At 35.5% G+C, this 23,661-nt stretch overlaps 2 protein-coding genes across 2 annotated transcripts in view; one reads left to right on the forward strand and one right to left on the reverse strand.

Moving 5' to 3' along the window:
- On the forward strand, positions 1-5,936 carry LOC128090953 (transthyretin-like). Its single transcript, XM_052703780.1, has 4 exons — positions 1-143; positions 1,671-1,801; positions 3,916-4,051; positions 5,605-5,936. The coding sequence occupies exons 1-4, from the start codon at positions 75-77 to the stop codon at positions 5,710-5,712; spliced, it is 444 nt and encodes a 147-aa protein (XP_052559740.1). The 5' UTR covers positions 1-74; the 3' UTR covers positions 5,713-5,936.
- B4GALT6 (beta-1,4-galactosyltransferase 6) overlaps positions 5,730-23,661 on the reverse strand; it is a 22,482-nt gene continuing 4,550 nt past the window's right edge. The window contains exons 2-9 of the mRNA XM_052703779.1: positions 17,136-17,252; positions 16,667-16,780; positions 16,220-16,344; positions 15,649-15,765; positions 14,148-14,335; positions 12,842-12,964; positions 11,944-12,045; positions 5,730-10,256 (exon numbers count right to left, since the gene is read on the reverse strand). Coding sequence (XP_052559739.1) covers positions 10,109-10,256; positions 11,944-12,045; positions 12,842-12,964; positions 14,148-14,335; positions 15,649-15,765; positions 16,220-16,344; positions 16,667-16,780; positions 17,136-17,252 — 1,034 coding nt within the window. The 3' untranslated portion in view covers positions 5,730-10,108. The remainder of the gene's footprint in view (positions 10,257-11,943; positions 12,046-12,841; positions 12,965-14,147; positions 14,336-15,648; positions 15,766-16,219; positions 16,345-16,666; positions 16,781-17,135; positions 17,253-23,661) is intronic.

Raw genomic sequence — 23,661 nt, forward strand, 5'->3', positions numbered from 1 at the left:
AGGCCTTGATATAAAAATCACAGATCTCATTAGTTTCTACTTGCTGCCATTGAGAATTCCTAGTGATAGCCACAATGGCTTTTCGCTCTGTATTTCTTGTTTTCTTAGCTGGTCTGGCATTTTTCTCTGAAGCTACACCGCAGGTAAGTGTCTTAGGATTGAAGTTGAAGTCCTTCATATTGATGTAGTTCCAGCCTCTGTTTCTTTTTCTTTTTTTTTTTTTAATCTCTCTCTTAAATACTACAATTAGCGTAAGAGAAAAAATAGTATATTCCATTTTATTGCAATTACTTCAATTTTTTTTTTTTTGTATTACTGACTATAGTTCTCTCTTACTGCACTTTTTCTGGTCCTTCTTTCTCCTCAACAGAGAGCTTTCTGATTAGAGAAGTAGCACTTGCTATCAGACTCAGCAACTACATGAAAAAAACATGTTAGAAAAGAAAGAGAAAAAAATACCTTAGTCACTACGCAAAGGCCTTGGGCTTCTCAAAAAGGAACTATAGCCCTTATAACATAATGAACAAGGTCACAAGGGATTTCAAGGCAGTTCAAGCAAGTTTTGCAGTCCTAGCATTCTCTGTGGTATCCAGCACTTCCTCCCTCATTAGTTTTAGTTGCATTGGCTGAGGAGAATCCACGCTGGAGTAATGTATTTTCTTGTTCTTTCTCTTACTGCTGCCATGCAGGAAAGAAGGGATGCCAACACTCACTGACGCAAACCAACTCTATCATATGGATGGTGGTATAGATACATTCTGATACACATCTGACACAGTGGGACTCCTGATCCGTGGGATATTCAGTGCAGCATAGAATGAAAGAGGGGACGTATGAGAGGGCTCAATTTTTACCATCTACATCATGATTCATTTTCCAATGATTAAATGGAGATCAATGATCTCTATTCTAAGTGGACCTCTGATTAGCACCTTCTACATAGCTTTATTTTCTCACTTTTCACTTATAGAATTAGGGAATGGAAAGATAAAGCCTTGATTCAACTTTCCTTTTGAGAATGTAAAAACAGCATAAACAACATGCCTTGTGATGTGACGGGAGGGAAATTATCACCATCCCATAGTCGAAAATAAAAAAGTTTCTCTTCTACCCCATGCATAACTGCCAGGGGACAAAAAATCTGATCCTTTTTGGCATTAGGGAAGACAGTTCAAGTTCACAGCTGAATTAAGATAATTCTTCAGTAAGATGACTAGATCAGAAGCCAACAAATTCAGAGAGTTCTGCTCAAACTGCAAAACATAGAGGGCAAATACTCCAAAACATAGAGGAAAAGTTGCCTAATTTTTTAACATTTTTGCTACTTTTGATGATTTAATTATTTAGTGTCTGGGTCACAATTTGGTTAAAAATTATGCTGTGAATGATGCGTATGTGAGCCATCCCCAAGGGAAAACAAAAAGGCATTTTCACACACAACCGCTGTGTCTATATATTGCACACAACTCCTTGACTCTCTACACCTGCTGATATCCTCCTCCTTGGGTCCACTGTCTCCAGCCTCAAGTAACCTTCAGGCTGTATTTCTGAGTACACAGTAATCTTGTCGAGAAGACTGTAAAGCTAAAGAACAAGACTCCTTATTGCTTTATTATGTCCCATTTCTTACCTTTCTTACAATATAAACAATTCTCTCTCCCTACCTGAAGGGCTCTTCTGATTCCAAGCATCCTCTTGTTGTAAGAATTCTGGATTCAGTCCGAGGAAGTCCAGCTCCAAATGTTCCAGTTAAGTTATATAAAGCATCTGCAGATGGATCTTGGGAACTGTTAAATTCACAGTAAGTCATACCGAAGTATGAAGTGAGAGAAGGGAAAGGCAATGGGAAAGACAAGAGTTTCTAACAAACTTTTAATCAGGGAGAAGACACACTATTGAATTAATTACATTTTATTTGCTGCAGGTTGTCTTTTAACAGTACAGTTTCAACTACCAAAACAGTTTTATAATGTAATTTTATTACAAAGCCTCGTATTTCTTTTTAATACCCACCAATGAAGTGCTGCATTATTACCAGAGGAGTCAAACAGACTCTTTTTGTTTGAGACTAAGACTGTGATTGAGAATTCTACCTTTGTTATTTCTCTTCTTTTCAGATGGGCTTTCATTTGCTACAACAGTACAGCATTAGAAAGAAAACATGCAATTTTTTTAAACGTATACCACATAATAATTGATAGCCTCCTTTATTTCAAGGAAAAGTAATCGGCCAACATGAGAAAATCCAAGATATTTGCAAAGTCCCACCTGAGACTTTCTTCCCAGGACTCTGTTAATGGTACATTCTACCTATAAAAAGGTGACACAGGGCTCATGCGTGCAAAAGCCAACATACTGCAGGAAGTATACCAGGCACAGATGCATTTGTAGACAGCTCACAAGAAATTGTACATATGTGACTCTGGTGTAATAGAGCAGTGGGCTGGAAGAAGCAACATGGCTCTCATATGTGCCCTTAACAAACATAGCTACAGTGAAGGTCATGCATATTTGCACAAGTAGGGGAAAAAGAACTTTATCTATTCACGTTGTCCTTGTTAAATAATTTGCCTTTCACAAATAAAGTAGGTTCAAACATATTCTGTCACTGGAAATGTATGTAATTTTCCATTAAGATGTTCATCTTAGTTACTTTCAAGTCTGAGCTCAGCTGCGTAATTTGAAGATACAGAGCTGAGCAGCTAGATGTTAATCAGAGCCTTAAAACACGCTGTTGAAACAAAGGTGTATGGAAAGCTGCAGTAGTACTAAGTCAATTTCTCCAGTCCTGACTGTCTATAAATAATGGAATGTTAGGAAGGGATTCAAAAATAACTATTCTCAACTAAATACATGTTGGGTTTTACCTGAGAAAGCTTATTAAACACTTATCTAAAAGTAATCAAGCTATGACAAGGACAAAAAAAAAAAATCTGTGAACTGACTAAGGAGCATCTCTCAAGAAGCAAATAACTTCATATCTATAAGCTACACAGAAATACAAAATCTAAGTAACAGTGGACCATGGCACAAATAACATTCTATTCTTTTTTCTGCATGGAATGAAAAAAAAGATTTGGCAGCTGGAACATGATACAGTGGTCTGTGACTACTCAAAGCAGGCACTTACCAGAACTTATTTGTGGATAACCTACTCAGTGAAAAACGTAGTTTCATAAAACTTATTTCACAGAAATAGATTTCAACCAAGAGGTATGTTTGAGAGACAGCATTCAATATTGTTTCTGGCATCCCAGTTTGGCTGGTGTTCCAAGGTGTACAGTTTCAAGCCAGCTCTATACTCCAGGGTAACACCAATAGCACCTTTAATTCAAATATCATCTGTTGTATGAGGATAGAAAACAGCTGATCAGCAAAAACAACAAAGAATTCTGAAATACCACACTGTTGGCTGACCTACAATCATTTCCAATAGTAGATTTCATGTTTAAAATTGGTGATTAATTAATACTTATATTGATAAAACAACTCAACATATTTAAATAAGAGAAACAACTATGGAAAAATCAGGAGTTGACCCTACTCACATAGCTAAGTGCATCACAGAGCTTTTGCATTGCTTACAGCAATGTTTCCCTGTGACTTCATTTAATCAACTCCAACACACTGCCAAGAGCCTATGAACAATTATACCAACATTTGGCTCATCTCAAGGCCACGCAGTTGTGACATGGCAGGCAGCCACAAGCTGTTTTGATTGTGGAAGCAAGAAATGTCACGATAAGATCTGTAAGACATCCATAATACAGATGGACAGAAGTCATTACAGATCAAAGGAAGTACTCACAACATTACTTAAGCTACGCAACATCACTTAAGTGCAATTGCTAAAAAGCTGAATTTTTATTGGGTTTTGATTGAAATATTAAAGTGCATTCTTCTGCCATCACACAGACAAACCAATGAAAACGGAGTGCTTCAAGAGCTTACAACTAAAGAACAATTTGTAACAGGGATATATAAGATTGAGCTTGATACAGCCTCTTACTGGAAGAAACTAGGTTTGAATCCCTTCCATCTGCATGCTGATGTAAGTACTTATTTTATTCTGTATGTCAGTTGCAAAGAATAAAGATGCATTATACATCTAGGATTCAATTAATAATTACACATGTTGAACCTTTTGCTTTAAAATGCTTTAGCATTAACATTTAAAATTTGCAGTCTCAAAACATTCTGGTAACTTGTTCATGACAGAACATAGTTACCAGCTCCCCCACTACTCTCAATGAGCTCTTAGATGCATTACTTACGAAGAGGTTTTCCATTCTTCTGCTTCTGCTGAAGCCTATGACTTTTTCTGACAGAAAAACTAGCTAGGTAAAAGTTGTCCAAATCAGGTATCAACCAATTCCACTGTTTGGGACTCCTGGGAGACTGTCCTCTTCCCCTTGATAGTATCAGCTCCTTCACATGTTGCTACACTGCAATGACCACAGCAGATCTGTACTATGACAGATCAGTAAGCACCAATAGCTGTATGGTTTGCAATTGCTGCTCAAACATCTACTCCACAACTCTTTGGAGAAAAGGTAGCAACCACCCAGATCAAGCTTTGTTTTGGCTTCCCTAAAATGAGTAGATGACAGTGAATGTTAATACTGGGCAATCTTTCTTTCTGCGATAACAGAAATGAAAGAGATGTAAGATTTATAACATGCAAGTTATGATTATATATCATAACGTTAATTTCCAGTCTGGAATATAGATATACATTTAATAGAGAGTGAAAGAGCTTCCTTTCTTAAGAATAAGCCTTTGTAGGGATCGCATTTTCTTCAGTTCACTTTCAAATATGTATGAATTTTTATTATAAACTGTTTCAATTTTCACAAGCATTTTTTTTCAGTTAATGATGAAAGGAACAAAAGCATCACAGTGTTAATGAACTGTTCTAAATGTTTACATTCTCTAACTCCTATCTTCTCCCAGCACAAAATAGTCAACTAGTCTAAAAGGAGGAATTGAAGAAAAGGAGATGAGCAGGTGAAGGAGATGTTAAAGGGGCTGTTGTAAATAACTCTCCTACACAAGGTCGTGGCCAAAGGACTAATGCAGTCCTGAAACTACTAGAAACTCAAGTAGGATTGCTTTGCTTCATATTTTTGACTGAATATATTTGCTGTAATACTGTTTAATTTTGTTTCTCAATATTTAGGACTTTGTAAGAACAAAACTGTTCAGATACTTGAAAATATACTTTAAATTTTAAAAAATATACTATACAAAATATACTTTAAACTTTAAGAAAGCAACCAAAAAAAGAGAGGTAAAATGTTCAACCTAGCTCTTAAAGGAAAAAAAATCTTGTCATTTACCAGTATCAACAAAGAAAACTCAATTTAGATCATAAATGTTTAATAATTATAAAGAATATTCTTTAAGTTACATTTATGCTTTTAACAAAAGTTTCTCAAACAGTGGAAACGTGTGACGAATACTGACCACATTACAAGAAGAGAAGATATTTCCAAAGTCTTGCGGAAGCTCACAGTAGACAGACAACCACAATGGTTTCACCTACGTCTAGGCTTGTGTCTAGAGATCACTTCTCATTTGTCCTGCATTTGTTTCTTTTTCTAGGTGGTATTCACAGCTAACGACGTTGGTTTTCGACATTACTTCATCGCTACTGTCCTCAGTCCCTTTTCTTACTCAACTACAGCAGTAGTCAGTGAGCCGGTGGAATAGAAACTCGACATTAAGCATAAGGCTTTAGATGTGTAAATTAAAGTTTCCATAAACTCTACAAATAGTTTCTGACTTCGGTAACGGTTTTAGAATTTACATAGCACTTCCCAGAGTAAATCACTAACAGCAAATGTCAAGTTGTTTATTCCTTTTGTTAACTTTAGGAAGATGTATTGACTTTGCTTTCAATCACTCTTGTGAATAAAAGCATTCAGAGAAACACATTAAGTTTATAAAAGAATGTACTGACCAAAGTCTTCTGTGAAGTTAATAAGCTACATTCCTCAGAAAGAAAGTGAACAAAATAAACCTGAAAGGTAAGTGAGCACATGGGAAACGTAAACCACTACGTGCCATCATCTATATCTTATTATTAAAGCCCACTGTGGATGAAATCACATGGGGCCACACATAGAAGTAGCTTTTGAGTGACAACAGGGTAAATAAGAGTATGCAAAGATTCTACACAAACTCAAAAAGCCTCCTTTCCCACTCCTAAATATAGCTGATAACACTTTCAAGAGAATTCTTATCTACTATTGCAGAACATTAAAATCATTAAACACACTTGAAGTTATTTGTGGATTCTCAAAAGATCCATAGAGTTCTGCAAATACCTTTGGCTTCAGTTTAAGTACTCCAAAAATTACATACTTCTAGTATTCAGACATTAATAATAACTCTAAGATGAAAGGAAAAGGTACAAAGGACAACTGCTTGTTCCTGAGAAAGTCAGCCAAGAGATAGGATTCATTCATGTTTTTCACACTATTGTAAATCATGTACAAGGAAAATTACTCTTAAAGAGCAGAGAAGAGCTATTAGGAGAATTAACAAAAGTCACCCTACCACAGCCTAGTCTGATTCATTGGCTGCCCGATTTCCCCTTCCTCTTCCTGTTATTTCAAGAAGTTATGCACTAGAAAAAAATCAGCACTTTATCATCAAAACACCTCTCCAGAAAGCCTAAGAATAACGAAACCAACACACTCTTTAGAATGTTATATTTCATAAAAGACAATGATAAAAAAGTACAAACATTCTCATGAACAACAGAAAAAAAAAAACCAACAAGATGATAGTACACAGGAAATTCCCAGCATATGTTTCAGTGCATTTTTCATTAAGCCTATCTTACATACCTCTACAAATAAAATAATCTTAAGTACACTTCCTCTTGCTGATAAGCAGTGGGTAGTCATAATATTTTAAATTAACTGGCTCATTAGCAATCCACTTCAACACAGTCATTAGTAAACATAATAGAAAAATAGACTGGCAAGATCTGAAAAAAAAAAAAAAAAGGAAATTTTGTACATTTTTCAATATAGCCTCTATTTTGAAATGGATTTTATATTTTATATTCTCCTATTTAGTTTTATATTGTGGAAAATGCACTGAAGAGCATCTGAGTATATGAAGCAGATTCAACCTTTAATATTTCCATAAAATCTTTATTCTCAACTGCAAGACCTTCAGAACCTTGTAAAAATAATTTCTTTCTCCCCCCTCCAAATTAACTCCTTGAAGATGCTCTTTATTTGCCTCATCAGCAATGTGCTTGGCCTCCCCCCATGTTTTACAAGAACTATGAAAAATATCAAAAGGAACGTACAGAATTCTTAGTTCTGCACCACATTTATTTTGTTTGAAGGCACTGTCTAGGTTAAAATTAAGTACAGAATAGTACTGAGCTCAAGCAGATGGTATACAAACATTATTTTGATGTAATTTAAGATGGCACCTTTGAAAACTTCTCAACAAAGTGATCGAAGTTATTTAGAGAGGAGTGTTAGTTAACGTTTCATCAAGTAACATCCATCACTTTGGGGCACCAAAATGCAAACTTTTCAAGAACTCTGCTATATGTCATAATCCACTCACATCCCGGTTTAAAATTATATTTTTCCTAAGACCAGACATGATTAATCACTTACAGCTGTGAAGTTATGTTAGTTCAGCCACAGCAAATGTGTAACATACTATGTATATATGTAACCATGCATATATATATATATGCACTTGAATGGTTAAAAATCGCACATTTCACAGAATGCCTATCGAACGGGCACAAAAGCATGGTTCAGAAAACAGTACAGACCTACAATACCAAAGATGTTTGGTAATCATACGTGTTGAATCATAGGTGAACTTTGTACTGAAAACCAGAAATCACTTCAAAATTACGACAATTTAAGGTTTATTCAACAGTTCTTAAAGAATTCTATTAGTCCGTTACGAAATAAGACCAACTTTATTTTGAAGATGCTGTTGATCATGTTTTTTACATAAATATGTTGATATATTAATTACCTCCCTTTATCCATGTGCTTCAGAATATCCTATACACTCAGTTATAAAAATATATCAGGAGGTGATCTAACTTTTGAAAAGATGTTCTGTTCACTTTGTACTTTTCATTATCTTGGACCACATCATTGCTAATGCATATTAGATAAACTGGTAGATTTCAGGGTAATTCCCATAAGGTTTATCCCTTATAATTGTTCTCAAGTACTACAATTAAATCACTACATTTCTACAAAACATTCGGGATGTCTAAGCAAAATCCTAACTTTACCTAAGAATGACTAAGAGTAAGATTTACTGCTGGGATGTCAAGGAAAATAAAAAGTGTTTATGGCAAACAAAATATACATAGCACCACACTATTTGTGGCAGCAATTCAGGAAACCAACACATAGTAATGAGTTAGTATTTTTTGTCTATACTCTTACAGAACGCTCTATGGATAAACAATCCTATACTGCTTTCCATTCTTTACAGGAGGAGAAGTCAGTCTTTGGTTCCTAAAAGAATTGAATAACTGCGACAGACAAAACAGTTCAGGAGAGCTTAGACTATATTTGCATTAACATAGAAAATAAATGATTCAGTCCTTTTCCTTACTGCTAAAAGAAGAATGTAAAAAAAAAAAAAAAAAAAAGGAAAAAATTCTTAGCATTGAGTTACTTATAAGTAGCTTAACATTACAAACAAACAGATAATAGGAAAATAATGTTTTTCATTCTAAGCCAAGGAGAGAGGCTAGTTACTCATACATTTTACACCACAAAAATAGAGAAACAGACAGGACCAATTCTTAGTGGAACTGTGCAACCTCAATCTCATCTGAAGTCATAGACTTGAGGATACTCAGTGCATCATAAAAGCATTCAGCACTGTACTAGAATAGGCCCTTCAATAGCTATATTGATTAATATATTATAGGTGGAAATTTAAAAAGCACTTAGCTTAATTTCAGTTGCACTTATGCAGTTGTAAGTGGAACAGTTTGACCCACACCATGTTCCTGAAAATCCCACACTGCAAGCATTAGAACTATGTTTTCTTATTTTCTTTAAAATCTAACTTTAATATTCTTCCAATGAAGACACATTTTTGGCTCTTCTGATTTTGGAGGAATAAAAGTGCTTTTCAATAGTATTAAAAAAAAAAAAGACAATACCAAAATACTGTATGCACCCAGACACATTGTTTTAGCATTAAAATCCCTGACATTGACACTAGTGGCACACGTGGAAACATTTAAGAGTTCCTGTAGATCATAGAATGTAACAACTGCAAGATTTTCCATAATACGCATGCAATAGGCATATAAATATGATTTAGATGGCAGGCAGGGTATAATTTTGCTGGCAATAAATAAAATTAATAGCTTTCTTTTGAGAAAGTTCATATACGAAATTGATTCTTCTATATAGATATGCAGGAGGCCTACAGCTCAAAACTAGTATAACAGTTTACAGTCATAGCTGGCCAACAATTAATATTTCCTTCATTTCACATAAGGTATAACCTTTTTTAAGGATACTTACATTTCACACTTGTTGTTTCATGCTAATAAAAACATTCCTATAGAATTCAAACAAGAACACACTCAAATACATACTGGAGCATAAAGTATTGAGCAATTTAAAAGCAACGTACACACATTAATTTACATCACATATTTACAAAACACATTTTAAAAAGGAACAAAAGCATTCATTTAAATACAGGAGGGCAGAGTGGGAGCAATTTAGTATAAAAGAAGTCCTGGAAGAAGAATGTCTCTACTTCCAGTGAAACTAGCAAGTCTGTTTTCTGCAGTTTATTTAGCTGAGTGGTTAAGATAGAGAATATGGAGAACGAAGGCTTGAACAGTAGTCTCATGCTGTAAACATCTGAGTGGTAGCTGCTGGCTTTTCTTTCTGAACAGAATGCATGGCGAATACAATCACTTTACTTCTCATCCCAAATATGCATCATCAAAAGGACAAAACCCCCTAATTCTAAGATGTGTTTTTTGTTTTACAGTGTCTTCAGTGTCTATTAATACCTTCCAGTGCATTAAAAGTTTACTCCACTAGGATAGCTTGCCACACCATTTCCATCAATAGTCTCTAATAGGAGCAAGTTCTGGCATAAGATTAACAGTTACATTTTTATACAATCTACTGACAAGTATTTTAGGAGTGTATACTAAATTGTTCAACCCATCAATATACTGACGTTCTCTGGAATACCTCAGAAGTTTATATCTGTAGAGAGAGTCGGAAGAAGAGAACATGAGAAAGATTTGCAGGAAACCATTCAATTTATGTTAGGCATGATACAGTAACAGTCACATCAGTATGGAAGACTACCACCTTTAACTCTGAAACTATCTTTCAGTTTTTTAAAATCACTGATTTACCTAAAGTTCAAAAGCTGCCACTTGGGCTTCCCCCCCCCCCAAACACTTTGACTTCGTTTATGCATACAAGCTGATCTCGAGACCATATAACAAGATCAGAGGTGGATGTTGGTGGTATGGTAGCAGAGGTTGAACCTTCCATGCCAATACATTTTATTGCCATGTGGCAATGGTAGAGGAAGGGCAGACCAACAAAATGGTATCTGACATGGAAGTGTGCATGGAATTGAATTCAACCATGCAGAAAGATTGACGCTCCTTGACATTCATTCATGTTTTCTGAACACTTCCAGTGACCAAACAGTGGATGTGAGCACAGTTAGGTTGGTGCACTTCAGCACTGCCAGCAGTGACAGACACAAGCCATGTTTCAAATGGTTGAGGAGATTTTTATGAGTGTGGTACACGGGGCTCTTGTTCATTGCTGGCAAAAATGCATAGTTAATGGCAGCAACTATGTTGGAAAATAGTGGTTATTAGCTGAGAATCTGCTCTATCACAGTGCTATTGTGCTCTTTGTATCTGTTGTAGTTTTTATGGAAATTGTGGCTTTGCTTTTGGGGCAATCCATGTACTTTTTGTAATTCCAAACTAAATTTCTTTTTAAAGAGACATTCAGTTTCTTCACTATTCTGTGCTAGATAACTCACTGTGGAGATATGATCTAGATGCCTTCACTGTGCATCAGCATACATTTAAGATGTCTGAATTTCTTTACATTTCATACTTTAGATTCCTGCATTCGCAAACATCTAAATTGCAGATTAAAAAGCATTTTTTCCTCATTGGTTACTGACATGTACATTTTAGCATATATTTTTATAGCACGTATTTACTCATATCTACTGTATATGACCATTTTCAGCTTTATTCATTACTTTTAATGAATGATGCTCCCAAAAAAGGAAAAAAAAAAAAAAAAAAAAAGACATCCACTGATAGCAAAACTGAGCAGGATTTCTAGTTATTTGCAAACATACCAGAAACCCTATATTTTGTGCTTCACGTTACAACTTGAAGATGCAGCTTATGTGCTACATTCTGGTTGCTATTCTAGTCTAGGGTAGCCAGAGTGTTCTGCATGAGAAAGGAACCACAAAACAGAAAGCTGAAGTCCACACGACCAGGAAACAAGACGACCTTCATCTCAGAATACAATGATATATAATAGAAGAAAACAACCCTGAAGTCTGTTTTCACACAAATCATCATCCCCAGCTGTTCTGCTTCCTTATGCAGAATATCTAAATCAGCAAAGTAGTAAAGCTCTTCCAACACTAGTGTCCAAACTATAAAGGAACTATGATTTTCTGCATCAAAGATAATAACATCTCCTGACACACAAACTTAGTTTAAAAAAAAAAAAAAAATACCTGAACAAAACACATACATTTAAAAGACATGGAATTCAGCACTGAAGAGGGAGCAACACTTACAAGCACTGACTGCTTATTTGTGCATGAAGAAGATATATGTAAGAAAATCTTTACATCATTAGCTGCAGTGTTTGATTAGTTTTTAGTTTTTCTTACCTTCCTAAAAACTGGACTTCACCTCTGTGATGATGAGGAATGGATTTGTATTTCCCTAAATCTCCCTCTGGTCTTGTTACATTGTATCCAGCATAGTGAACCCTAAAGTGCAATAAACAAAATATCAAAAATACCTTTGTTTTTTTAAGTTACAGCAAAAGTGAAAACTGTGCATTAACCATTTTAAAGCTCAGTCTTCGCATTCACTGACATTCTCTCCCTTAAGAAAATCCCTTCTGTCTTAAATAATAATGCTGTCAAAAACTAATTAAGTAGGGAACATTAATCATTGTATGTTTAAGGCACAACAGGATGAAAAATATGAGAATAGCAGGGAAAGGAGAAAAACAAATTCTTCTTTTAAAATACCCCCCTCTGTATAAGAACTCATGTTTTAAGAAGTCCACTGGAATTTACAGTTGTTTACTGTGAGCAGTTAGTAACATGGCAAACGCTGCTGTCCATTATCCAATTTGTGACCATCTGTAGGGCCAAAATTACCACTCACAGTTCTTAAGATATTAAATTTAGCTGAAATTCATCCTTTCTCTACAGCCTGTAACATGTTATTCTGTAATGCTAGCAGTAGAGACATATTAAAAGTAAAAAGCTACACACAAAGGACTAGGAGGAATGAGACTAATATACGTAATACTATTATCTGTTGTTATATCTATTGTGTGTTAAAAGATCTCTCTCTTAAAAGTCTGTTATATACACAAACCAATAAGGCCAAGAAAAAAACAAAAAAGAAAAAAAAAAAAAAAAAGAATGTCATACTCATTCTTTTTATTCCTTAAAACAACAGAATTTATCAATCTAAAACAAATTTTGATTGTTCACAGACATTGGAGACTGTCGAACAATCAAAAAGATACAGTAAGTATTGAACGTTCACCTGTTCCAAAGATCATCATCTTCTCCACCCCATCCCCAGAAGGCATTTGGAAATCCATTAATCTTCTTGAATTGTTCCACTGTCAGGCCACTTACACCACCAAAGAACTCATTGTACGGAAGTCTGAAAAAGACAAACAAATTTCATATTCTTATCTGGACTTAGGTAAATAGTCCTCTTATTGAGAAATACTCCTCAATAAAACACAAAGAATCCATAACTGAGGACATGTACAGAAGCAGAATGCATCTGCTAAGATAAACTGACTCACAGATCACTGGCATTAATACACATTGAAGTCACATAAAATGTTTACAGCAGCATTAGATTTGCATCAGATTTCTGCCCAGGGAGGTATCGACCCTGGGGGTGTTCAAGGAAAGGCTGGATGTTGTGTTGGGGGACATGGTTTAGTGGGAGCTATTGGAATAGGTGAACGGTTGGACTGGATGATCTTTTAGGTCTTTTCCACCCTTGGTGAATCTGTGATTCTATGATTCTATTCTATGCATGAAAGCTACCCTCACACTTAAATTTATGTCTCAAATCTGTAGCTATAGCTCAAATTTGTAACATAAGTCTATCATATATTTCAGATGGCTGATTTAGATCCAAAGCTGAAAGTATGAAATGAAACCTTCCAATTATCTTTCAAACTACTCAACCAAGAAGAAAAAAAACACTTATTTAAAAAAAGCAATGGAAAAACAATTATAATAAATCAGAAATCAGTAAAGCATCAATTCAGTAATTTTAATTCTCAGCTGTATTCTATGGAATGGTTAAAAGTTGAAAAGGATCAGTTTAATAGTATATATTCAACTATAGTAAAATACTTATCTACTTAATAATGAAAAATTTAGATTTCCAGGTTTTAGAAAGTAAATTTTTTTAAATCAAAGGTATATATAGATGTACAGGTATGTATTTTTTTTTTTTTTTTACAGTAAGCATACACTAAGCACTAGCTCATAATTATTAAGTAATACGCAGCTGACCAACAAAAGCAGCCAATATTCCTATATAATGCAATAGATATACACCAGGAGACTTGTGCAACGGGATTTCCAGTCCTCAAAATATTTCCTCACTATTAAAAAAAATAATAATAATAATCAAGAATCAATATTAACTTGCATGATTTATAGACACATTCTTCACTCAGTACCTGCTACAGTGAAGTCTGTTTTAATGAAACAGAAAATCTGAAACAATGTTCATCCATTGGATTTACTTTGAAAGAATGATATACGCTTCAAGAATGTTTCTTAAAGACCCAGAAACATGGATAAAGCTAATTACTTACATGTACATGTATTTATCCAGCTTTGCTGCAAAATGACGTGGCATTTCTCCACATCCATAATAATTGCGGTCATTTTCAGGTAAGTGATCCACATCATGAAATATTATGCAGTCCCAGACAACATCCTTCATAGCCTCCTTGAAGCCAACGTTAAAGAGCATTGCACGATTAAAAGGTTGTGTACCTGTCTTCAAACAGCAAGCAAGGAAGAAAGAGACATACTTTCAACACCAGAGAAACACACTATATTCCACACAAAAAGAAAAAACAAGTATTCACTTGTTGATGCCTGTTATTTCTGTAGTTAAACAGAGCAATGGCTCTGGTTAACATTATCAACTGTACTTTGTGGTTTAGCAGTCTGAAACAGCTTTCCATCTTGCACAAAACTTAACAGCACTAGCAACTTACAGCATTTGTCAGTATAGCACGATGTTATCAGTTACCTGAAGTATGTGAAGCTTTTGTTATTATGTATGTAATTATAATTAATCATATTAATTATAATTATCACCTTAGAACTTAATTCCAGTTTCTGAGAAATTTTAATGAAATTAGATTCAAGTTCTTTTAATTTCAAAATTTAAATCTTCGTATTTCTATTTTGAACAAATGAGACAATATAACTAATAAGACTGATTCATAAAGCAAATGCATTCCACATGATTTAATGACAATTGTTGATCTTTTCCTTTGCTACTTTTCCAATTGCCACCTGAAAATGCCACATAAGGTAAGCCATGAGAAACCCAGTAATTTCTTTAGAGATCTACTTATCTATTAAAGCCAACGACAGCACAGATTCTTCCATTAATCTCAACTACTTTGTTCCTTCACTGTGACTTGCAGACACTCTGTTGGCTGATTGTTTTTTTCCCCTCTATGTCCATTCCTCACTGCTTCTGAAGAGTCTCAGTCTCTAGCTAGTTAGTAATGCTGTACTATCAACACTGCCATTATATTTCACTTCTATTAACCAGATAGCATACACATTAAAGCTAGTGGCTTTGAATGGATTTCATCAAGTACATATTGTAAAATGGCCTTCTCTAAATGATCATTTCCAAACCTCTCCCCATAAAACAAATGTGGGTGTTGTTTTTTTGTTGTTGTTTGTTGTTTGGTTTTTTAAGCTTGAAAACTTAAAATGACAATAGATTCCAAGAAGATGGGTTATATTATCTCTACAAAATACTAGCCTGTACTTGGGGAAAAAAAAAGCAACACAGGCTAATCCTTAGGACGAAGCTGAACATTGCTTTTTCACTCAAAGAATTAGAACATAGAATCATAGAATCCTTAGAACTAGAAGGGACCTGTAAAGGTCATCTAGTCCAACTCCTCAGCAATGAACAGGGACACCCACAGGTTGCCCAGAGCAAGCATAACATCAAGCGTGACAATTTTTAAATTTCTGATTCATCTAAATCTTGGTAAAAAAAAGTCAGATCTCCTTTAGGAAGGAATCCTAAGGATTCATTTTTCAAGCCAATGTTGTTACCTGTTCAACAACATAGAAGGCGAATTCCAGCCGCTGCTTCTGCAACATCGGTATCAGGTGCCGGAAGAAAATGGGAAGATGCTCGTGACGATTACGGAAAGGAATGATGATCGCCACCTTCAAACATTATTATGTAAAATTATTTTGTTAATATTTCTTAATTATGCTTTATTTAATACAGATTAACTGTTCTACCATTGTACATAAAAAATTAGCTCAGTGTTCTAAAATATGTCATTTCCATTAAGAAAGCAAGTTCGAATTTTGATCAAGCAGCTGAAGTGAGAAGAAAGTATCTTTAAGTAAAAGTTGAATGTAATTTTCATTTTATGATAATTTGCTTCTAGTTACACTTCAAGCAACATACACATAGGACAAGTTTATGGCTACATAACAAAGTGTTTGATTACAGCTCATGACAATCCATTTCATGTTTTTCAACAAGCTTTAGTCTCTGAGCACAATACACACACTTTAATTTATATATAATAAAAACCATACCAATAGAAGACTGAGTACTTGCAATTGAATTCAAACAAGAAAAAAAAAAAAAAGCAAAGAAACACCTCACCTTCCATCGTGGCTTACAGTCTTTGGGCTTCCAGTGTCCTCCTGGCTTGATGTCTAAGTCTTTTGAAAATAGTTGCTGAATTTCATCAAAACTAATTTCACTCATATTTACATCAATAAGGCCTCCTATATAGAAGAAAAATATTTATTAATTTCAATTATGATGGCAGGTCTAACTCTACAAAGCATACAACAGGCAACTAACAGATTCCTTGAAAGTTTCCTTAGAAATACTTATAATGCTTATATGTATTTTTATATCAACATAAACATCACTCTGTTTCTCTGATTCTTTATGTTTGATGCTGTTGGAACTTTTTATTACATCCCCAAAGTAGGAAAACTAAAATATTTAGTATTAATTTTTTTTTTTTATTAAAATAATTACATTACACTTTTAAGTACAATCCAATTGACTACATAAGATTAAGAACAGTTTTAAACTTACTCATGTAAGGCAGTTTCTCTGGACAAGCCTGGTAAGGAGAGTAAGTGAAGTTTTCTGGAAGATACATTGTTGTTTGAGCAACACAGTCACTAGAATTGTTTCCTTCGGGATAATCTTAAAAAGAGGGAACGACCGGTGAAAAAAATCTAAGTAATTCAATGATTTTGTATCACACAGTTGACACCACTGACTTTGCAAATACAAAATTCCTTACAGCGTGATGAAAAACCATTCTATCACAATGCCAGTAATTCACTTGCAATCTCTGTGTTACAGCTATGACATTTTCACTGTTAAAATGAACTGATAAACATTAATTCTTTGGCCTTCTCCACGGTCACTGAAAAACTAGATATGCTTCTAGGTTTTAATAGTCAAGCTATGACATCAAGGTTTGTTTGTGTAGGTCTCCCCCTACTCACCCCCAAAAAATCTTATAGAAATGAAATTAAATAAGAAATTTTCTTACCTGTTCCATTCAGTGTTGTATTTTTGTTCGTATACAATCTGATCATGTGTCCTATTGTTTTTACATTTTCCCTCAGCATTATACCACGAGCTTGCACCATGAAGAGATATGTATTTGCTGAGAAAACAAAAAGCAATTTTGATTTCAATTAAAATAAAGTTATTTCAAAACTTTTTTAACATCCACTTACAGTGTGCTCAACTGTTTGCTACTAGGTCTGAATTCATAGCTAGTGAATATTAATACTCCAGAATGAAGATCCTCAAAGAGTAAAATTTAACAGCAGTAAAACAAGAACAAAATAAATTCAGTGACAGGCCTATTTATAAGATAAAATTATAGAAAGTCAATGTGTTTCATATGACACTTTCACTTTAGCTTACAAAAAGCAAATGACAGTGCAGGGAACTAATTGAATTTAACTTAAGTTTTCATGTGCAGATGCATCCATCCATCTCAAATATCCAGGATACACATTAATACATACATCAGAAAAACATAGGACAAAAAAGTCTGTAAATTCTTCAGTCCCACAGAACTATCTCCCTTTTTAACCATTAGTTAACACAGCTGTCAAGTAAAGTGTACTGCTACTCATTCACTCCTAACTGTTGTTTCATTATGCAACCGTTATAAATCACTGATCACTGCCAATCATAAAATATTATATCTAATTATCAAGCGTTAAAGTATCCATTTTAGGCATTAAGCATGACTAAATCAGCATTCAAAGCGACTATGACACTCACTCATAGCAACAACAGGAAATATTTGTCTCAGCTTTGCATTCAAAGTCCCAAACCTGACCTCAATAAAATTGTCAGTCCTAAACAGAAAGCAAGTCAGTTGGAAAAGGGGCTGCATTTATATATGAGTAAGCAAATGCGTATCCAGGACTCAAAGAGCTCAAAAACCAATGTAAAAAATCATTTTGCAGAAAGACTTTTAATCATCGGAGCAACAAGGACCATATGATCATCCCTCAACGATTTTAACATCAACCATTTCAACTATTTGAAGCACCCATTTGTACAGCAGATATTTGGCTTGCTGGAACTAGTAATCCACTGTAACCAAAATGCTCTGAGATTTTGGAGGAAATAAGTAAACATACTAGATCTGATGACCCAGCACCAATGGCATGACACAAAAAAGGGCTCACAATGCCAGAGGCAGATGTTGGTGATATGGCAGTAGAGGCTGAGGCTGAACCTTCCCACCAATAACATCCAGTTACATTCTATTGCCATGTGACAGATGGCAGCTGAGGGGCAGTCTGACAGAATGGTGTCTGACATGGAAGTATTTATGAAGCAAAGGTGTAGGACTGAGTTGCTCCATGTGGAAAAAATGGCACCCACTGGTGCTCATCAATGCTTGCTGAACTTTCATGGAGACCAAACAGCGGATGTTTTGACACATGAGAATTCACTTGTGTAAAAGTTACTCAACTACTGAGATTGTTAACTTGTGTCAAAACCTTACAGCCACAAAAAATAAAATGAAATAAGCAACAAAAAACGAGTTTGGCTGATACTGAAAGTAGGATCTCAACTTTCTTGTCTTTCTTTCTTAAGAAAGCTTAATGTTTTTTCTTCTGCTTACACATTTACCAGCCTTGGGATTTTTTTTTCTTCCTCACTGCTACCAAAGCACACTGGCTGAAAACTCTTCAGCTGCTACACAAATAAATAGTACACAAATAGCAATGGAAACTGTGGACACTGAACAGGCAGCAAACCTATTCTCCAGAATTGCTTCTGCCATGGCTGAAAGATTTATTCCACAAGTCATAAGAAAGAATATTTAAAAAAAAAAAAAAAATCTACTCCAACATGTTACCATTATAGCTTTAGTAACCTGATGCTAAGTATTAAGTACAGAATTAAGATTAAGACCTTGAAACAAGTCCACAGGAAAGACAAGACGGTCATAACTGCCTTCGATTCCTATGGGAAGCTTTATTCTAACCCAGGTAAGATTGCAAACATAAACCTTGATTAAAAAGATTTTCGGCAAAAGCATCTACAAGCTTTCTTTTTCGAAGGAAAACTTGCTTCTCTTGAGGAAAAGGAGAAAAATGAAAATAAACACACCAGACATTTGTGACAGGCAAAGCTAGAAAAGGCATTTCTCCATGAAGTAGGCATCATGAAAATACAGTCAGAATTCCCAAAACAATCAGGCAAAGCCTGCTGTCAGCTTTGGCCTAAATTGCTCTTGCTGAGAGGAAGATCTAGCCTTGTCATGTCTAAATGAATATATCAGGGAAGCCCAGCCCAACACCTTGCATTCCTTGTCCATTTGCTTGACAAGCCACCATTCATTTCTACCCAAATACATACACAAAATGCAACGACTTCCTTTCTTTGCACTTTTTACCCTCTTTGTGCCAGCTCACGGGATCCTAGCCAAAAATTAGTTACAAAGATTACAAACACTCCAGCAGTTGTGTAGCAGCTGTACCAAAGAATTCCTCACAAGAAAGACAGGCAGGGCTCAGTTTCTACTACAGAATCCACAGTCATACTTAAATCTTCCACAGCCACAGTTTAACCTCTCCCTGACACCCTCCAACAAGAGGCTCTTCTGTTGGAGAATAAAGTTCTATGCCAATGTACCTTTCATAGTTCAGCTCTCCTGAATGGCATAGATGGTCTGCAATAAACCAGAACACCTTATCCTACCATAATATCCCAGCTGTCTCTTTCTTATGCTCATCTCTTAAAAATGCACTGGAGGATAAAGCAGGAAAAAAAATAAAGCAGTAGCCAGCCTCCAAACTGATAGAATATTGCATCTTGCCATTGCCTGATCAAGTTCATATTCTACTGCCATTCAACAGCCTCTCAAGCAAGACAGATGCATGAGTTGCCAATTAATTACTTCAAAAGCTAAAAGCATCATGTGAAATCTTAGTCCTAAAAACATATCTGGTCTACTAGCAGAGGTTTCTCAGCAAAACCCTATGAAAAAGGTCACAGGTTACACTTCATATTACCCAGAAGTGACAGCAAGAAAGCATTCAAGACAATCCTTAAACTGAAGTGTAACAGAAAAACATATCAGTTCTCCTGGTATGTTAAGGAAATAAGATAGCAGAATACTCAGGGTTAGAGTTTGACAACTTTTCACAGCAATCTTCCTTTCAATTGCCAGAGGTACTTGAACATGGGTCATCTTCCTGAGCGTGGCACACACTTCCAGAAACACTGCCTTTGCTGTCATGAAGACTTCATTCCACTATTATTTTTTCCTGCATCTGCACCAACCACCATTCCTGTCACATTGCAAGGCAATGAACCAACCAGAAATTTTCAAGTAACCACTCACAATCAGTTTTCTTCACATACTCCTTATTGAGATACACAGTCCACAGCAAGTTAGAAATACAGTGCTCCAAATTCCATGTGCAAAACCCACACAGTGTATACAGTTATACAGAAGTGCAGTTCAGATATCAAACAACAGGCCCATACAGGACATTTTGGAATAAGTACTGCACTAAATGCTCTACCTAAACTGTCTGCAGGGTGAGCGTAAGCTCATACCTAATTCAAATGGATTTTTTTTTTTTTTTCAGTTTTAAAAGATCACTGGTTATTAGTGGCTTTCTGTGTTAGACCAAGAACAAGACAGTTGGAAAAAAAACTTTGCACTAGTTCTTAAAATGCAGATGTATGTGGCAAAAAAAGCCTCAAGACTTTTACATCAGGCAGCTTCCTATTACTTAAGTATTCACTTGAGAATCTATTTAAACCTTTATTAAAGCAAAAAAAAAAAAAAAAAAAAAAAAAGTAACATTCTCAGATCATTCTCCATTAGCGAATCAAGCTTCTTCCAGCAGGACACTGAAAGTTAAAGCACTTTTCACAATACTATACAAATTAATCCACCCTCATAGAAAAAGCGTAGAAATTGCTTTTACATCAAAGCCTAGTAATTTATCATTCTGTACACCTACACCAAGGAAAAACAAAACAATCTAGATAATACAGTATACAGCAGAACAATTTAAGTTAAAAGTAGACCAACACTTAATGTTCTGAAGAACAGGAGGAGGAAGATAGAACTGATTATTTTAGCAAAACAGTCAGAAAAACATGAGATTACAAACTAGGATGTAATGAGATTACAAACTAGGATTTTTAAGATGCCTAAGAAGAAAAGAATAAAATGCACGGAGGTCATAAATTTCATTTTGAAATGCAGTTTTTATCATTGAAATTGAAAAACAAAAACCAAAAGGGAAAAGTCTTACATAACACTTCCACAGCACTTGGCAAGAAGAGTCAGAGTCAAATATTTGCATAAGGGTGGTAAGACTTGGGGACAGTTTGCCCAGAGAGGCTGCGGATGTCCTCTTCCTGGAAGCATTCAAGGCCAGGCTGGATGAGGCTTTGAGCAACCTGGTCTAGAGGGAGGTGTCCCTTCCTATAGCAGGGGGTTGGATCATCTTCAAGGGCCCTTCCAACCCAAAACAGTCGTTGATTCAAAAATTAGGTTTTGTCAGTGCAGCCCCAGCAGCACTACACACCTGCTCTTAGAAACAAAAGAAAACAAAACCAGCATACTGAGAAGCTCAGATGGGGGATACTTGATAGAGAATCCAGAGACACTGCAAAATTAAAATGCAATCAACACTGCTTCTGCAGAAGGCAGGCCTTGCCAATGGCCATTTCCTACGAAGTTACACATCTGATATTCAACACCTGTGTTCATAAGATTTCTGAAAAAGCACGTTCAATACATTGCATAAAAATTGATGTGGATTCAAACTGGTTAACAGAAAGATCTCAGCTGCTAACTGCAAATGGGAAATAATCTCACAGGGATGTTTCTAGAACAAGTCCCACACAGACCTCTTCTCATCTCAAGGTTATATTGTATTATTCTAAGCAACATGAGAGATATAAATACACTACTGGCAGACCTCATGAATGGCAAATCAATCAAATGTTAAATTCAAAAGTGTTCAGATTAAATTCTAAAGACTAAGCTATAAATATATAAACTACAGATATAGCAAATATAACTCAGCTTGAGATGGCTTAAAAGTCAAGAATTTAGGTGCTAGGAATACTTTACAAGCTACAGCACGAGGACTTTAAAACACATGTAATAAATAATTGTGCAATAAAGATAACCAAACTAAGCTAAGACTGCTGGAAATTACTTCCTGTTCACAAACTCAAATCTATAAAGAACACAGATGATTAAAAAAAAAAAATCAATAGCAGTGTTTAAAATCCACAAGATTTTATTTTTACATTTCATAGAGTCATAGAACCATAGAATGGCCTGGGTTGAAAAGGACCACAACGATCACTTAGTTTCAGCCCTCTGCTATGTGAAGGGTCACCAACCACCAGACCAGGCTGCCCAGAGCCACATCCAGCCTGGCCTTGAATGCCTCCAGGGATGGGGCATCCACAGCCTCCTTAGGCAACCTATTCCAGTGCACCATCACCCTCTGAGTGGAAAAACTTCCTCCTAATGTCTAACCTAAACCTCCCATGTCTCAGTCTAAAACCATTCCCCCTTGTCCTATCACAATTTGTTGTTAATCAGAAGTTTTTAAAACATATGCAACAACAACAACAAAAGAAAAGTGTGTAGGCCTTGAAACCTATTTTTGGCCTGATTTACTGCTGAACATTTAAAATGAATTTTCAGTGTTTGTAATTTCATAATCAATGAACACTTATTTCATGGGTGTGATGAGACTGCTTTCAAGTTTGCATACATATACATCCTTGTAAGGAAAATATATTAGAAAGACACAGATCACCTTAATCTGTAAGCAAACCAACAATGACTGATGTACCTGGAGGTTAACAGAGATCATTCATATGATGCACGTAGACATATCTTTACCAAATACCACAGAGAGGTTTCAGAATTGTTTACAGTGGTGGTTTTTTTTCCACTACTCCAGACAATGTCTGTATACTTACTGTCACAGAATGTGCCTAATGGATGAGTCCTCTGGCTCCAAGTCTGAGGGACCCAATAAACATCAGTTATCTACTTAGCAGAGCCAGTAAGAAAGGCCAACCTACTGGTCAAGTCTCCACTTAAGGGTAAAGAACAAAAACAATCAAATATTTTAAGTGTGATACCCAAAACAATCTTCAATACAACTTCTTACATGCTTTACATGGAGCTGGATTCAATGAAGGCCCCTTCCACCTCAGGATGCTCCATTCTATCCTCCATCATCAGAAAATTAGCTGATGATATAGCAAGTTAAATAATTCAGTAGCTAATTCTGAAACAATTTCCTCCAACTAAAGCCTTTGATAAAGATTGAGCTTAAAATGATTGTGGCATTAGCAACAGCATAGCCTTTAGGTCAATGGCACTGAGTCTCTGTACAGCAACTTGTGAGACTGTATTAGCATACCACAGCTAGTATGGGGATTCCAGTAAAAGAAAGGTTTCAACACACCAGAGCAAGCCCAGGGGAAAATCTTAATGATGGATTAGGTAATATAGAAACAGAAACTGAATGACATGGGTTTTT

The sequence above is a fragment of the Tympanuchus pallidicinctus genome, unplaced genomic scaffold (genome assembly GCF_026119805.1).
Source record: "Tympanuchus pallidicinctus isolate F22 unplaced genomic scaffold, pur_lepc_1.0 scaffold5, whole genome shotgun sequence".
Taxonomy (NCBI): Eukaryota; Metazoa; Chordata; class Aves; order Galliformes; family Phasianidae; genus Tympanuchus; species Tympanuchus pallidicinctus.

Excerpts from the sequence above, each read along its gene's own strand:
- LOC128090953 (XM_052703780.1), top strand. The coding sequence starts at position 75 with ATGGCTTTTCGCTCTGTATTTCTTGTTTTCTTAGCTGGTCTGGCATTT. Across the intron at positions 1,802-3,915 it reads TGGGAACTGTTAAATTCACA|ACAAACCAATGAAAACGGAG; the intron begins GTAAGTCATACC and ends GCCATCACACAG. Across the intron at positions 4,052-5,604 it reads CCTTCCATCTGCATGCTGAT|GTGGTATTCACAGCTAACGA; the intron begins GTAAGTACTTAT and ends TTCTTTTTCTAG.